This window comes from Pelobates fuscus, chromosome 8 (assembly GCF_036172605.1).
Source record: "Pelobates fuscus isolate aPelFus1 chromosome 8, aPelFus1.pri, whole genome shotgun sequence".
NCBI lineage: Eukaryota > Metazoa > Chordata > Amphibia > Anura > Pelobatidae > Pelobates > Pelobates fuscus.
Window position 1 is genome coordinate 1,606,988 of NC_086324.1, and position 15,971 is coordinate 1,622,958.

The 15,971-nt window shown below is 46.5% G+C and overlaps 1 protein-coding gene across 1 annotated transcript in view; it reads left to right on the plus strand.

Moving 5' to 3' along the window:
• DPP10 (dipeptidyl peptidase like 10) overlaps positions 1–15,971 on the plus strand; it is a 349,421-nt gene that overhangs the window by 313,996 nt on the left and 19,454 nt on the right. Inside the window, exons 14-19 of the mRNA XM_063429143.1 lie at positions 40–131; positions 3,116–3,163; positions 4,752–4,873; positions 13,584–13,631; positions 14,007–14,105; positions 14,202–14,271. Coding sequence (XP_063285213.1) covers positions 40–131; positions 3,116–3,163; positions 4,752–4,873; positions 13,584–13,631; positions 14,007–14,105; positions 14,202–14,271 — 479 coding nt within the window. The remainder of the gene's footprint in view (positions 1–39; positions 132–3,115; positions 3,164–4,751; positions 4,874–13,583; positions 13,632–14,006; positions 14,106–14,201; positions 14,272–15,971) is intronic.

Genomic DNA, 15,971 nt, shown 5'->3' on the forward strand with positions numbered 1-15,971 from the left:
TGTTTCACATACATTACAATATATCTCCTTTCCTTGCAGGCTAAGACAGACATTGTAAGTGTCCGACATCTGACCTCAGGGAGCTGGGAAGTCATCAAGATTTTGGCTTATGATGAACCCTCACAGAAGCTGTAAGTATTAATTATATTTGTTATTATTCTTACTTTGTGTTTACAACATTTCAGAATGTCATGGTGCTTTATAAATAATATTCTTAGCTCGGGGAGAATCTTCTCTCGGCAGTGTTGATCCTCCGGTGAAGTCATCATTGTTGGATTTGAGAGTTTTTTGTGTGGAGAAAATGAGGGTTTTTCAGGTGCCAAGGGTTTAAATCTGTCTATACTGTCAATAAGCAGAAGTTATTTCTTTAATGTAAGTGAAGAGTTTATCACGGTGTGACAGCTAAACTAACACAGAGGTTAAATCTGGAGCCTACATATTGAATATGAGAGAGCACTTCCCGTCAGTACGGCCGGGTACAGGAGACTCAATCAACTGTACCGCGGTGCGCACTGCTCCGCTCGGCTACGCTACCAGGAGACACACCAGGGAGCGTGGACCAAGGAGGGGAGATACACACTGGGGACCAAGGAGGTGAGAGACAGAGGGGCACTAAGGGACGGAGGGGAGAGTGGTAGGAAAGACTATGGGGAGGGGGTGGTAAGGAACACAATGAGACAGGGAAGGGGGAGAGAGGAACATTAAGGGAGGACACTAAGGAATAGGGGAGGGAAGGGAAAAGCAACACCAGGGTGGGGGGGACCACTAAAAGTAAAGGTAGAGAAACATTATGGGGATTGGGGGGGCTATAAGAGACAGGTGTGGGGTGGGGTCTCCTACTGCACATATTTACACACAAATCCACTACATCCAACACACACACACGCAACAATCTGACTGGCATGTATATTTTGTGCCTTTACCACAAACAAACAATAATACGGTAAATGTACAGAATATCGGTAAGCTATCGGCCTGAAAGTTCACAGATTATCGGTATTGGCTCTGAAAAATAAAACAAACAAAAAAAAAATTAAAATCAATATCGGTCGATCCCTAGTTCTTTCTGCTCACTCCCATCATATCTGATATAAGTGAGCCGAACTAACAAATAAGCACTAAATGAATGAGCCATTTGAATGCACAAAGCACCTAGTCACCCCCCCCCCCCCCCCAAATAAATATGCTACCCACCCACTGCACCCTAATAACAGTGAGGGGGACAAAAAACTAAATACCTGAAAAATGATACTTACCATTATATGTCGTCTTTTTCTTTTCTTCAATCTTTTTTTCAGCTTAAAAAAAAAAAGGGCAAATAAAAATACATAAATCTTGTTGAATTAATAAAATTAAAAAAGACACGAACGCAAAAAAAAAATCCAGATAAAAATGAATCCATCTTCACAAAGTGAGGACTCCACGCAGACTGAGCGTTTTATAAGCCTTTTACCCTCCCTGCGGAGTCCATGCTGGGTGAACATGGATTCATTTTTATTGTTGTTTTCGGCTTGTTTTTTTTGCGTTCGTGTCCCCCCTTCCAGGGTAGGCATAGATTTGTGCTCACCCTTGCAGATATACACAGTCCAAGGTGAAAAGGTTATAAACCACCAGGACTGTGAAGCTGTCACGGGGGGCTGTGCATGAAAGGTGTTTCCAATATGCGCTACAGACAAGGGCAAATGCATTAGAGTAGTCAGACACAGTTCGAAATGTCAGGGCAGGCAGCGAACAGGCAATAACGGATAATGCAATAAGAAAGGGTCACAAGCCAAGTCAGTCTTAGGAAACAGATTACAACGAGCTGACACTGCCTTCGGGGAGAGGCAGTGTTTTATACCTGGAGTAATGATCAATCTGATTCAGGAGCCACTGGTGAAGGCCAGCCCCCTAGTGCTGGAAACAAGTCAAGGTTTAACATTGAGCTGAAATGTGGTTCAGAGGCAAGACAGCAGGATAAAGGCACATGAGGGCCACAGTTCAAATCCCCAGTTGGGCACTTCTGTGGCAACCGCGTCTAGCCGTCACAGTCAGAACCGTGACACTTTGTCGGTGTTCAGCATCTGGCATGGTTGCAGTCTGCCAATTGGCCCATTTTCATTCCTTTTGGCACGTCTGATTAATCTTGCTTTCATTTAGAAAATCTGCCACATTGCCGGTATGTGGCTATCCTGTATTTTTAGATTTTTAGGCAAAGTGGATTGTCCAAAAGAGCTTGTGTTGTAAGTGGAAGCAGTGATTTCCTTAAACAATATGTAATGGAGCTCTTGTACCCCGACTGAGTACCTCCGTCAAATTTGCTTCCTAGCTGCAATCAGGGACCGGGAGCGCTTCAGACCCAGTCGCTGCAGCTTGACTGGGGTATATGCGCAGCTCTGTCACCCTGGACCAGGCTGCTGTGCGTTATAGCTCTCTGCAGTGAGAGACCCTTTCTCCTGGTTAAAGCTCTGGAGACTTCTTTCTCCTTTGAAGGAGTGGTAAAGCTCTGGAGACTTCTTTCCCCACACATTAGCCGAGACTGAATGGAGAGCTACTTTATTAAAACACACAGCTTTTTATGCACAGAAATGTGGATTCACACACCAGGGGGTCCTACATGCACTGCAATGGCCCTTACCATAGACCAACCCCGGCACCCCCAGCTAACCAGATACACTCCATGCTGTGCCTTCCCAGACCAAGAGACAATATGTATAAAATGTCCTGTTTGCCCATGTAGTGATAGGGGTCCGTGACACAATATATCTTTCCGGAACTGAATAACTTCTATCATCTTATTGTTACTACAACTGCATTCTTATGGTAGATATTGAGGGGAACCACTGATGAGATGTCTGACATTGTTTAGTGTGCCATATTATCAGTCATTAGTGATGCCGTGTGTCCAGTCAGGTTATCTATGCAGTAAATGGACTCTGGAGAGAGATTTATCAGGGCGATTTGTGAGGGGGCAATCTTGCTGGGATTCTCATTTGTCTCGCCTAAATTCAACTATTTTTCATTAAAGTTTCAAGAATGTGAAAATTGTCACTGTTTAACCTGATCAACGTGAACCAACCCCTATTCTTTTATGATAATTAGTCTCACATGCAGTGTCTACTTTCTATCTTAACAGGTATTTCCTAAGCACAGAAGGGTCTCCACGAGGTCGGCAGCTATACAGGTAAAAACAGGAAGAGTGGGTGTTTCCAGACATTGACCAGTCTCCCCTGTTTCCTTTGTATTAAGCACTATAATAATTGATTATATATAGAGCAGAATCCAACCATCAATTTAACCAAGTTTAATCACAGCTAACACCCTTTAGTAAGGTCATACTAACTACTTCCACTTGTCGCTCCATGCTAACTGCTACCTTCTAACCACTCCATACTAACTGCTACCTTCTAACTACTCCATGCTAACTGCTACCTTCTAACGACTCCATACTAACTGCCGCCTTCTAACTACTCCATGCTAACTGCTACCTTCTAACGGCTCTATACTAACTGCTACCTTCTAACGACTCCATGCTAACTGCTACCTTCTAACTACTCCATGCTAACTGCTACCTTCTAACTACTCCATGCTAACTGCTACCTTCTAACGACTCCATGCTAACTGCTACCTTCTAACGACTCCATACTAACTGCTGCCTTCTAACTACTCCATGCTAACTGCTACCTTCTAACGACTCCATACTAACTGCTGCCTTCTAACTACTCCATGCTAACTGCTACCTTCTAACTACTCCATACTAACTGCAACCTTCTAACTACTCCATACTAACTGCTGCCTTCTAACGACTCCATACTAACTGCTGCCTTCTAACGACTCCATACTAACTGCTGCCTTCTAACGACTCCATACTAACTGCTGCCTTCTAACTACTCCATGCTAACTGCTACCTTCTAACTACTCCATACTAACTGCTGCCTTCTAACTACTCCATACTAACTGCTGCCTTCTAACTACTCCATGCTAACTGCTGCCTTCTAACTACTCCATGCTAACTGCTGCCTTCTAACTACTCCATGCTAACTGCTGCCTTCTAACTACTCCATACTAACTGCTGCCTTCTAATGACTCCATACTAACTGCCGCCTTCTAATGACTCCATACTAACTGCTACCTTCTAACTACTCCATACTAACTGCTGCCTTCTAACTACTCCATACTAACTGCTGCCTTCTAACGACTCCATACTAACTGCTGCCTTCTAATGACTCCATACTAACTGCTACCTTCTAACTACTCCATACTAACTGCTACCTTCTAACTACTCCATACTAACTGCTGCCTTCTAATGACTCCATACTAACTGCCGCCTTCTAATGACTCCATACTAACTGCTACCTTCTAACTACTCCATACTAACTGCTGCCTTCTAACTACTCCATACTAACTGCTGCCTTCTAACGACTCCATACTAACTGCTACCTTCTAACTACTCCATACTAACTGCTACCTTCTAACTACTCCATACTAACTGCTACCTTCTAACTACTCCATACTAACTGCTGCCTTCTAACTACTCCATACTAACTGCTACCTTCTAACTACTCCATACTAACTGCTGCCTTCTAATGACTCCATACTAACTGCTACCTTCTAACTTCTTCTTGCTAACTGCTTTGCCCTAATCTCCCTGTCCAGAATTTAGAATTTACCTCTTGTGGCTGTGATTCGCAGAATATTCTCGATTAAATTAGTTTTAGGGTTGTTTGTAAAAACATTAATTATAAAAAACGTTCTGTCTCCTTTTTCTCCAGTGTTTCAATCTTTGGTTTGTTGAATCGCCATTGTCTCTCCTGTGGTTTTGCCATGGACCAGTGTTCCTACTTCAATGCCAAGTTCAGCCCATTTAATCATCACTTTCTCCTCCACTGCAAAGGTAGACTGCATATATAATGATGCCGAGTATGCTGTGTGCCACCTGGGTATGTCTGATATACTAATGTCCCTTCTCCACGATTCGCCAAATTACATGGGGTTTAGGGATACTAGATTTCGCCCCAAAATGAAAATAATTAGTTTTCAGGCACTTTTATATATTATATATTTTGAATAAAAGTTATTTGGCATTAGTCTTTGCATGCATCTCTGAGTTTCCCATCCAGTAATAAGGACATTGTACTATGCAGAGAACATATTCTGAAACAAGAGACAAATGGTCCTCAGCTCATTATAGGAGTTATGAGGGCTTTGCCGTCCAATCAAGACCTTAATTCAGTGATAAATGCAGCGTTGGGAAAGTCCTGTGACTCACCAGGCTGAGTCTTGTTCTTCTGGGAAGTATCTCTGCACAGTGTAGTGGGACATTTCCAGATGACATCACTGTCTACAGCAATAAGAAGACATTCATGGTCTCTTGGGATCTCACTGTCAATGTACGAAATAATGGAAATAGACCTAATAAAGATTACATTAGGGCCACCCCTTGCCTTCAAAGCAGCTTCAATCCTTCTTCCTTGGTTCTCACCCTGAATGGTGTGGGCGGGATAGTATGGAGTGAGATCGTGGATTGTGGGATAGTGCTAGATAGTGGAGACATAGTATGTGGCAGATTAGAATGTAGTGGGACAGTGATGGGAGATTGTGTTGTAATAGTGTGTGAGATTATAGTCGTTAGTTATATAGTGGGGCATGTCTGGAGGAATTATGGGGGATACTGTGTTGTTGCATAGAGTAGGTATAGTTTGTGGTAATATAGTGAAGTGTTAGTGTTGTATTTTGGGGAATAGCAAATCCCCCAAGTGTCCCTATTTTGGGCCCAAATCCCTCTGTCTCTCTCTTCTCTCCTAATGTCCCTCTTTTCTAGGAGCTCCATATTGTTGGTGTATAACAGAACTCCACAGCAATAATACGCCCAGTAATGTGTCTGAGTGTATAACAGAGCTCCACAGCAATAATACTCCCAGTAATGTGTCTGAGTGTATAACAGAGCCCCACAGCAATAATACTCCCAGTAATGTGTCTGAGTGTATAACAGAGCTCCACAGTAATAATACTCCCAGTAATGTGTCTGAGTGTATAACAGAGCTCCCACAGCAATAATACTCCCAGTAATGTGTCTGAGTGTATAACAGAGCTCCACAGCAATAATACTCCCAGTAATGTGTCTGAGTGTATAACAGAGCTCCACAGCAATAATTATCCCAGTAATGTGTCTGAATGTATAACAGAGCTCCAATGCAATAATACTCCCAGTAATGTGTCTGAGTGTATAACAGAGCTCCCAGTAATAATACTCCCAGTAATGTGTCTGAGTGTATAACAGAGCTCCCACAGCAATAATACTCCCAGTAGTGTGTCTGAGTGTATAACAGAGTTCCACAGCAATAATACTCCCAGTAATGTGTCTGAGTGTATAACAGAGCCCCACAGCAATAATACTCCCAGTAATGTGTCTGAGTGCATAACAGAGCTCCACAGTAATAATACTCCCAGTAATGTGTCTGAGTGTATAACAGAGCTCCACAGCAATAATACTCCCAGTAATGTGTCTGAGTGTATAACAGAGCTCCACAGCAATAATACTCCCAGTAATGTGTCTGGGTGTATAACAGAGTTCCACAGCAATAATACTCCCAGTAATGTGTCTGAGTGCATAACAGAGCTCCACAGTAATAATACTCCCAGTAATGTGTCTGGGTGTATAACAGAGCTCCACAGTAATAATACTCCCAGTAATGTGTCTGAGTGTATACCAGAGCTCCACAGCAATAATACTCCCAGTAATGTGTCTGGGTGTATAACAGAGCTCCACAGTAATAATACTCCCAGTAATGTGTCTGAGTGTATAACAGAGCTCCCACAGCAATAATACTCCCAGTAGTGTGTCTGAGTGTATAACAGAGCTCCACAGCAATAATACTCCCAGTAATGTGTCTGAGTGTATAACAGAGCTCCCACAGCAATAATACTCCCAGTAATGTGTCTGAGTGTATAACAGAGCCCCACAGCAATAATACTCCCAGTAATGTGTCTGAGTGCATAACAGAGCCCCACAGCAATAATACTCCCAGTAATGTGTCTGAGTGTATAACAGAGCTCCACAGCAATAATACTCCCAGTAATGTGTCTGAGTGTATAACAGAGCCCCACAGCAATAATACTCCCAGTAATGTGTCTGAGTGCATAACAGAGCCCCACAGCAATAATACTCCCAGTAATGTGTCTGAGTGTATAACAGAGCTCCACAGCAATAATACTCCCAGTAATGTGTCTGAGTGTATAACAGAGCTCCCACAGCAATAATACTCCCAGTAGTGTGTCTGAGTGTATAACAGAGTTCCACAGCAATAATACTCCCAGTAATGTGTCTGAGTGTATAACAGAGCTCCACAGCAATAATACTCCCAGTGATATGTCTGAGTGTATAACAGAGCTCCACAGCAATAATACTCCCAGTAATGTGTCCGAGTGTATAACAGAGCTCCACAGCAATAATACTCCCAGTAATGTGTCCGAGTGTATAACAGAGTCCCACAGCAATAATACTCCCAGTAATGTGTCTGAGTGTATAACAGAGCCCCACAGCAATAATACTTCCAGTAATGTGTCTGACTGTATAACAGAGTCCCACAGCAATAATACTCCCAGTAATGTGTCTGAGTGTATCACAGAGCTCCACAGCAATAATACTCCCAGTAATGTGTCCGAGTGTATAACAGAGCTCCACAGCAATAATACTCCCAGTAATGTGTCCGAGTGTATAACAGAGTCCCACAGCAATAATACTCCCAGTAATGTGTCTGAGTGTATAACAGAGCCCCACAGCAATAATACTCCCAGTAATGTGTCTGAGTGTATAACAGAGTCCCACAGCAATAATACTCCCAGTAATGTGTCTGAGTGTATCACAGAGCTCCACAGCAATAATACTCCCAGTAATGTGTCCGAGTGTATAACAGAGCTCCCACAGCAATAATACTCCCAGTAATGTGTCTGAGTGTATAACAGAGCTCCCACAGCAATAATACTCCCAGTAATGTGTCTGAGTGTATAACAGAGCCCCACAGCAATAATACTCCCAGTAGTGTGTCTTTAACTTCAATAAATGTTTTTAGAAATCTGTCTTTAACTAAGATACATTGGTCTTAATATAAATTACATATTAGTTCTATCATGTTATTAGTAAGGCATCTAAAATTTATCAGAACAGCCCTGGTTACTCCCCTACTACGAACAGCCATGCCCCTGACACCCCTAAATTGAAAGCGTCCCTCTTTGTCCGTGTAAAATGTTGGGTGTGGTTGTAGAATAGTGGTAAGGAGGTGGAAACCTGTTCACCAAACGTGCTCCAGAACGTCCAGTTTCATGCATAGGCATGCGCAGTACATTTCATTATGGTGTACACCCGAGTGGCCGGGCCCTTGGTAAATGGAGGCTTCCATCTGTCTGGGCTCTGTTTCTATGGTGTGTGTGTGTGTGTGCGAACGCATGTGTGTAGTGACTAACTATTTACCTGTGTATGTACCTGAAAGTGTGTGTGCATTTCTGAGTGTGTCTGTGCCATTTTGAACCTGTGTATGTGACTGAGCATCCTTGGGTGTGAATGTGAGTGTCTGTGTCTCACAGCATATGTGGGTGAAAGGGGGCTGCTTGTGGTCTTTGTGTGCGGTGTTTATGGTGAGGCTGTGTTCCATGTGGTGACTGTGTATCTTCAGGGGGTAACTGTTTTGGGGTGAGTAGGGGGGGGGGGGTGTGTAATGGACCGTTTCACTTACAAGAGGATAAGAGCTGGTAGACTTCCTTGGTGGGTTGCTGAGTGGGCAGAGACCAGCGGTACTCTGCCCTGGTGCCAGCGCTACCACTGAAGTAGCCTGATTGGAGCCTGGTTGTGGGAGGGGGAGACCGACCGTCTCCCCTCTGGGTACACAGCTCTGGGGCTGGGGGACAGGACCGACCGTCCCTACCCCTTGTGCTGCGAGTGCAGAGACTACGGTCCCATCTGCACTGTTGGGGGGTGTAACATCTCCCCTTGGTGGGTTAGGCTGCCGCTGGAGAGAGGGTAGCAGCTCCTCTCTCTGAACTGTAACCTGCCGCTGGGGAGAGAGGGTAGCAGGCTCATCTCCCTGACACTCTCTCTGCTGGTGGAGAGGGGGACCAGCTGTCTCCCCTTTCAATATTTTGTCCTGCTGCTGGGGTGCGAGACTGACGGTCTCTGCTCCCTGCAGGACACTCTGCCGCTGGGGAGAGAGGACGGCACCGTCTGCTCCCTGGGATACACACTGCCGCTGGGGAGGAAGGACGGCACCCTCAGCTCCCTGGGATACACACTGCCGCTGGGGAGGAAGGACGACACCTTCAGCTCCCTGGGATACACTGCCGCTGGGGAGGAAGGACGGCACCTTCAGCTCCTTGGGGTACACACTGCCACTGGGGAGGAAGGACAGCACCTTCAGCTCCCTGGGATACACACTGCCGCTGGGGAGGAAGGACGGCACCTTCTGCTCCCTGGGGTACACACTGCCGCTGGGGAGGAAGGACGACACCTTCAGCTCCCTGGGATACACACTGCCGCTGGGGAGGAAGGACGGCACCTTCAGCTCCCTGGGACACACACTGCCGCTGGGGAGGAAGGACGGCACCTTCAGCTCCCTGGGATACACACTGCCGCTGGGAGGAAGGACAACACCTTCAGCTCCCTGGGATACACACTGCCGCTGGGGAGGAAGGACGGCACCTTCTGCTCCCTGGGGTACACACTGCCGCTGGGGAGGGAGGACGGCACCTTCTGCTCCCTGGGATACACACTGCCGCTGGGGAGGAAGGATGGCACCTTCCGCTCCCTGGGATACACACTGCCGCTGGGGAGGAAGGACGACACCTTCAGCTCCCTGTGATACAATCTGCCGCTGGGGAGGAAGGACGGCACCTTCAGCTCCCTGGGACTTACTCTGCCGCTGGTGAGGAAGGACGGCTCCTTCAGCTCCCTGGGGTACACACTGCCGCTGGGGAGGAAGGACGGCGCCTTCAGCTCCCTGGGGTACACACTGCCGCTGGGGAGGAAGGATGGCACCTTCCGCTCCCTGGGATACACACTGCCGCTGGGGAGGAAGGACGACACCTTCAGCTCCCTGTGATACAATCTGCCGCTGGGGAGGAAGGACGGCACCTTCAGCTCCCTGGGACTTACTCTGCCGCTGGTGAGGAAGGACGGCGCCTTCAGCTCCCTGGGGTACACACTGCCGCTGGGGAGGAAGGACGGTACCTTTGGCTCCCTGGGACTCACACTGCCGCTGGGGAGGAAGGCCGGCACCTTCAGCTCCCTGGGATATAATCTGCCGCTGGGGAGGAAGGACTGTACCTTCAGCTCCCTGGGGTACACACTGCCGCTGGGGAGGAAGGACGGTACCTTTGGCTCCCTGTAACTCACTCTGCTGCTGGGGATCTGGGCCTGCTGCCCACCATCCCGTTGGGCCCGGTGAAGAGACCTAGGTCCCATCTCCACCTGCCTGTTGTGGTTCCTCACAGGACCAATCTATGAGGACCCCTACTTCGGGTTCTTCCTGCCGCCTCAGGGGGAGACAGCTAACCTCCTCGGATGCAGCCTCTACTCTGCTGCTGTAACACTCTTTCCGCTGAGCATACTCTCCGTCCATCCTTGAGTTTCGCTCAGCCATGACCTGGTTCCAGATCACCTGGAATATCTCCATGGATACATCACCCCCATACTGGGCCACTCGCTGCCTCACCTCGGCCAGCCAATCATCTTCAGCATCAGAGCCTTCCATACTTGTCTGCTCCAAGTCGCTGGATACCTCTGCTGCCAGGGGCGCTGCACGAGTGCTAGCGTTGCCCTCAATTTGTAACTCCAAGGAATGGTCTTGCCCTGTAGCTGCACTCCTGGGCTGTGGGAATGATCCCGCCGCTTGCCACCAATTGTAACGGACCGTTTCACTTACAAGAGGATAAAAACCGTTTAGGCGATAATCCCCTTTTCCATAGACCAGCAGCTACTGCAAGCACCAATCTCCCGAACTGCAAACTGTACGAATTTTCCAACTCCCGAACTGGAAACACACGAACCCTGGAATCAGCCGAACAGGAAAAGCATACAATCCGCTTACACTCCTGGCAGTCAGCATACAATCCAATTCCCCCAAAAACGAGACGACACATCGGTTTGAGGGTCAAGCAGAATCTGAGGTGCTGGCACACCCAGCCTGGTTTTTATTGCAGTTGTTACAAATACAGGTCCACCCACAGGGAGGTATAAAACAACCACTCACACATCAGTTACATCCCACATATTCCCTGCCCTTATCCTGAGAGGAAACTCCATTATACATACAGTTAAAACATACTTTCTACCCAACTTTCATAACTCTAAAACCATACATCACATTCACATAAAAATACATATCCACAATCAATCCATTCAGGGGAACAACATATTAAAAAATGGCATGAATCAGACCAGGGGTTCAAAAGTTAGTAAAGTACTTTTAAAACCCCTGCCAGCATGGCTTTCCGGCTCAGATCGGTTTCACAGAGCCCTCTCTCCTGGAGACAATGGAGAAGTAATGCAATTACCTCCCAGGACAGAGACAGACTCCATTGAGCACATGGGGACACAAAGACAGTAAAACACTTTAAAATACATAAAGTCACCTTTTACACATAACACACAGACATTTCACATATCCCCAGATAGCTGGGATCTGAGCACACAAAACTACCGAATAGCGCGCAGATCCTATTCACACAGTTCAATTGCCATGGAGCCAAAGTCTTTAACTACACAAATGGGCTCCATGGTATAGCTATCTGGATTAACACATTCCCATAAAGTCGGGTCCATAGTCCAAAGGCAAGAGGCGGGCAAGCAGCCCCCTCCAAGGACACGTGGCGAGGTCGGTTTCGCCACAGGGTGTAACACAATGTGGGCGTGAGTGTGACAGCTTTAGGAGATTGATGGGATGTGTGAGAGGTTGAGGGGGTGAGTGTGACAGGATAAGTGGAGTGCGTGAGACAAGATGTGTGAGGGGGCGTGGTACAGGAGGGGGTGACAGTGTATGGGGGCTGAGTGACAGTATGTGCAGACGCTGTGTTAATTACAGTCTCCACATAGTAATGACCTTTTTATTTCTTTTTTTATTAAATTTGCTTCCCCCTGTGCAGGAAGGGAGGCATAATAAAACCCCTGGTGGTCCAGTGAGCTGCTGGTGGATTCATTGGGGGGTTAAGTGGGCTGCTGGTGGATTCCCTGGTGGTTTAGTGGGCTGCTGGTGGATTCCCTGGTGGTTTAGTGGGCTGCTGGTGGATTCCCTGGTGGTTTAGTGGGCTGCTGGTGGATTCCCTGGTGATCCAGTGGGCTGGTGGATTCCCTGGTGGTCCAGTGAGCTGCTGGTGGATTCCCTGGTGGTCCAGTGAGCTGCTGGTGGATTCATTGGGGGGTTAAGTGGGCTGGTGGTGGATTCCCTGGTGGTCCAGTGGGCTGGTGGTGGATTCCTTGGTGGTCCAGTGCGCTGGTGGTGGATTCCCTGGTGATCCAGTGGGCTGCTGGTGGATTCCCTGGTGGTCCAGTGAGCTGCTGGTGGATTCCCTGGTGGTCCAGTGAGCTGCTGGTGGATTCCCTGGTGGTCCAGTGGACTGCTGGTGGATTCATTGGGGGGTTAAGTGGTCTGGTGGTGGATTCCCTGGTGGTCCAGTGCGTTGGTGGTGGATTCCTTGGTGGTCCAGTGCGTTGGTGGTGGATTCCCTGGTGATCCAGTGGGCTGCTGGTGGATTCCCTGGTGGTTTAGTGGGCTGCTGGTGGATTCCTTGGTGGTTTAGTGGGCTGCTGGTACATTCCCTGGTGGTCCAGTGGGCTGGTGGTGGATTCCTTGGTGATCCAGTGGGCTGCTGGTGGATTCCCTGGTGGTCCAGTGGGCTGCTGGTGGATTCCCTGGTGGTCCAGTGAGCTGCTGGTGGATTCCCTGGTGGTCCAGTGGGCTGCTGGTGGATTCCCTGGTGGTCCAGTGGGCTGCTGGTGGATTCCCTGGTGGTCCAGTGGGCTGCTGGTGGATTCCCTGGTGGTCCAGTGGGCTGGTGGTGGATTTCCTGGTGGTCCAGTGGGCTGGTGGTGGATTCCCTGATGGTCCAGTGGGTCCCTGGTGCAACTGCAATTCTCTGTCTGTCACTCTGTGATGATGTCAGAGTGCAGACTGGGAAGCTCAGTGCCTGCGCTCTAACTCCCCTACTGAATGCGAAATCACAAGAGAGTGAGGCTGCACCACCAGGGAAGGTGGTTTAAAGAGCCAGTGGGGAGATCTTTTGATCGTGCCATGCTACATTAAAAAGAAGCGACGCAGGGCCGCTCATGGAGATCATTCTGGCTACACTGATGTTAGTTCGATGTTAGATCGATTACCTCCCCCCTGCTAAATGGCACTGCTTGTAACTGGTTTTACTTACTAATGGTAGTAACAAATGGGATTTACTGCTTTACAAGTGGTGTTTCTGTTATTTTGTTCACTCTGCGTGATACATGCTGATCTTGTGTAATCCTCTATTCCCAACAGAGATGGTAACTACATCACATACCGCCTTTACTGATCCCGAGTGATTCCTTGTAACATACGTTTCTGATCTCTATTTACTTGTTTTATTAGGTCCTGGCATTCCGTCAGTCAGCGTACATAGCACCAACAATCCCTCAGGTCTGTTTATATTTATTGGCTTTGTGTCTCATCTTACACTATGGGAGCAGATCTGTAGCAAACTGCAAGTTTAATGAAATGTTTACCGTCTGGGCAGGTGCATACTCAAATGTCTCCGTGTACCTGAAATCAGGTTTTAATAATGGCTGCCCATGGCGATAATAGCATGCATGTAGTGGGAATGGGACTTTAATCTGCCCTCCTGAGCGATCACATTATGGTGCATCGAAGTGAATACTGTGGGGTCGATGATCCAGTGCTCTCCACAGCTACCACCAGCTGGTATATCTAGTAAATAAAGATGGGAGTGAAATATCTTTCTGACCGCAGGTACGGCATGCGTGAGACTGATTTATTTTTCTCTCATTTACACAGATTTTTTTACTATAGAAAACAATTACATGTTGAAAGAAGCAATTTCACAGAAAAAGATTTTCAAGAGTGAAATAAAGATGATTCAAATTGAAGATTATGGTAAAAATTCAGATTTTGTCTTGGAAACACTTTAAAGAATTCAGGAGAAGCCGTGAACAGTTGTCTAAAACGTCTTATGTCTTTTTTTGGTTTAAGAACTCCCTCTGCGGCTTTCATTCCCCAAGGATTTTACGGAGAAGAACCAATACCCTCTCCTGCTCATCATGTACGTAGTGTTCTCATCTCGTTAATCTTAGAGAAGTCCGTTATGCTCATTAAGGAGCGTGCTGATAAAAGAGCACTATTTACTCGAGGCTATGAGGTGCCCGCCGGTGTTCTGAGATCTGGCACCTTGATGGCACTTTGTTAGGTGTCCTTAGAGGATCATAAAAGAACAAGCATACATTATATGAAATGGCCAGTCAGATCTATTATATGGCCAGTTATTCCACTTATATTATATGACCGGTCAGTCCACTTATATTATATGACCGGTCAGTCCACTTATATTATATGGCAAGCCAGTCCACTTATATTATATGACCAGTCAGTCTACTTATATTATATGACCGGTCAGTCCACTTATATTATATGACCAGTCAGTCCACTTATATTATATGGCCAGTCATTCCACTTATATTAAATGACCAGCCAGTCCACTTATATTGTACGGCCAGTCATTCCACTTATATTGTACGATCAGTCAGTCCACTTATTTTATATGGCCAGTCATTCCACTTAATATTATATGACCAGCCAGTTCACTTAATATTATATGACCAGCCAGTTCACTTAATATTATATGACCAGCCAGTTCACTTAATATTATATGACCAGCCAGTTCACTTAATATTATTTGACCAGTCATTCCACTTATATTGTACGGCCAGTCATTCCACTTATATTGTACGGCCAGTCATTCCACTTATATTGTACGACCAGTCAGACCTATTATATCACACATGAAGACCATTCAGATTTTATATCACATCATGTCAGCAGACCAGTCCGATGTGAATATTTCATGTACATTGACATGATGTCTTGATATTGGGCCAAGACAGTTGGGTAATCACTATAACCTGAGTGCGCTGCAGCTTTCTCTTGTAGTGATTGTGGTCTTTCTGGCTGCTTCTGCTGAGCTAGAACCCGTTGTCAGGAATGACTAACTTCTAAATCACAAGCACAGGACTTAGCACACTTCACTAACTGAAAGAGATTCTCATTAAATCCCCGACCTTCATCTCAACTAAACATGTGCACCAGTGAAATTTTCGTTTCGTACAAATAATTTCGTACTAAATAAAAGGGGCATGCGGAAGGAGTTAAACTCCCTTTTGTTAATATGGGGGTTATAGTGACCCCCATAGGTTTTAATGGGGGGGTAGGAATTAATATTATTACAAGGAGGAAGCTGGTAGCGCTGCTGGCTGCCTCCTTTCGCGCATGCGCAGTGTTATTTCTCTGTGCTGTGGGGGTTAATCCCCTTGCAGCACGGAGTCTATTAAACGAACGAAGCGAAAAGGTAATGCATTTGGCATTTGCCCTTTCATGTCATATGTGGTGCTTTGGTTTACATTTTAGTAAACGAATATGAAAAAAACTGAAAAGGAATGCACATGTCTAATCACAACACCGGAAATAATTAGCCATGTAAATACAGGAGTTTATGAGAACACTGAACATAAACGAACGACTCAATAGATCGTCCTATGCTAGGTCACGCTCAGGTCTTCACCATAACAGAGAGGACTGTCTGTGTTTGTTTTATCTCTGGTGTAGATCTGGACAGCCATTGTGAGTCGAATCAGTCTACGATATGACTGGCTAAGGTTTTCTCTGTAATGGAACATATGGTCAACAACCTGCATGAAACCCAAATGAGGATGCAACGAAGGGCTTTTCTCACTCTTCCCATAAACTCTT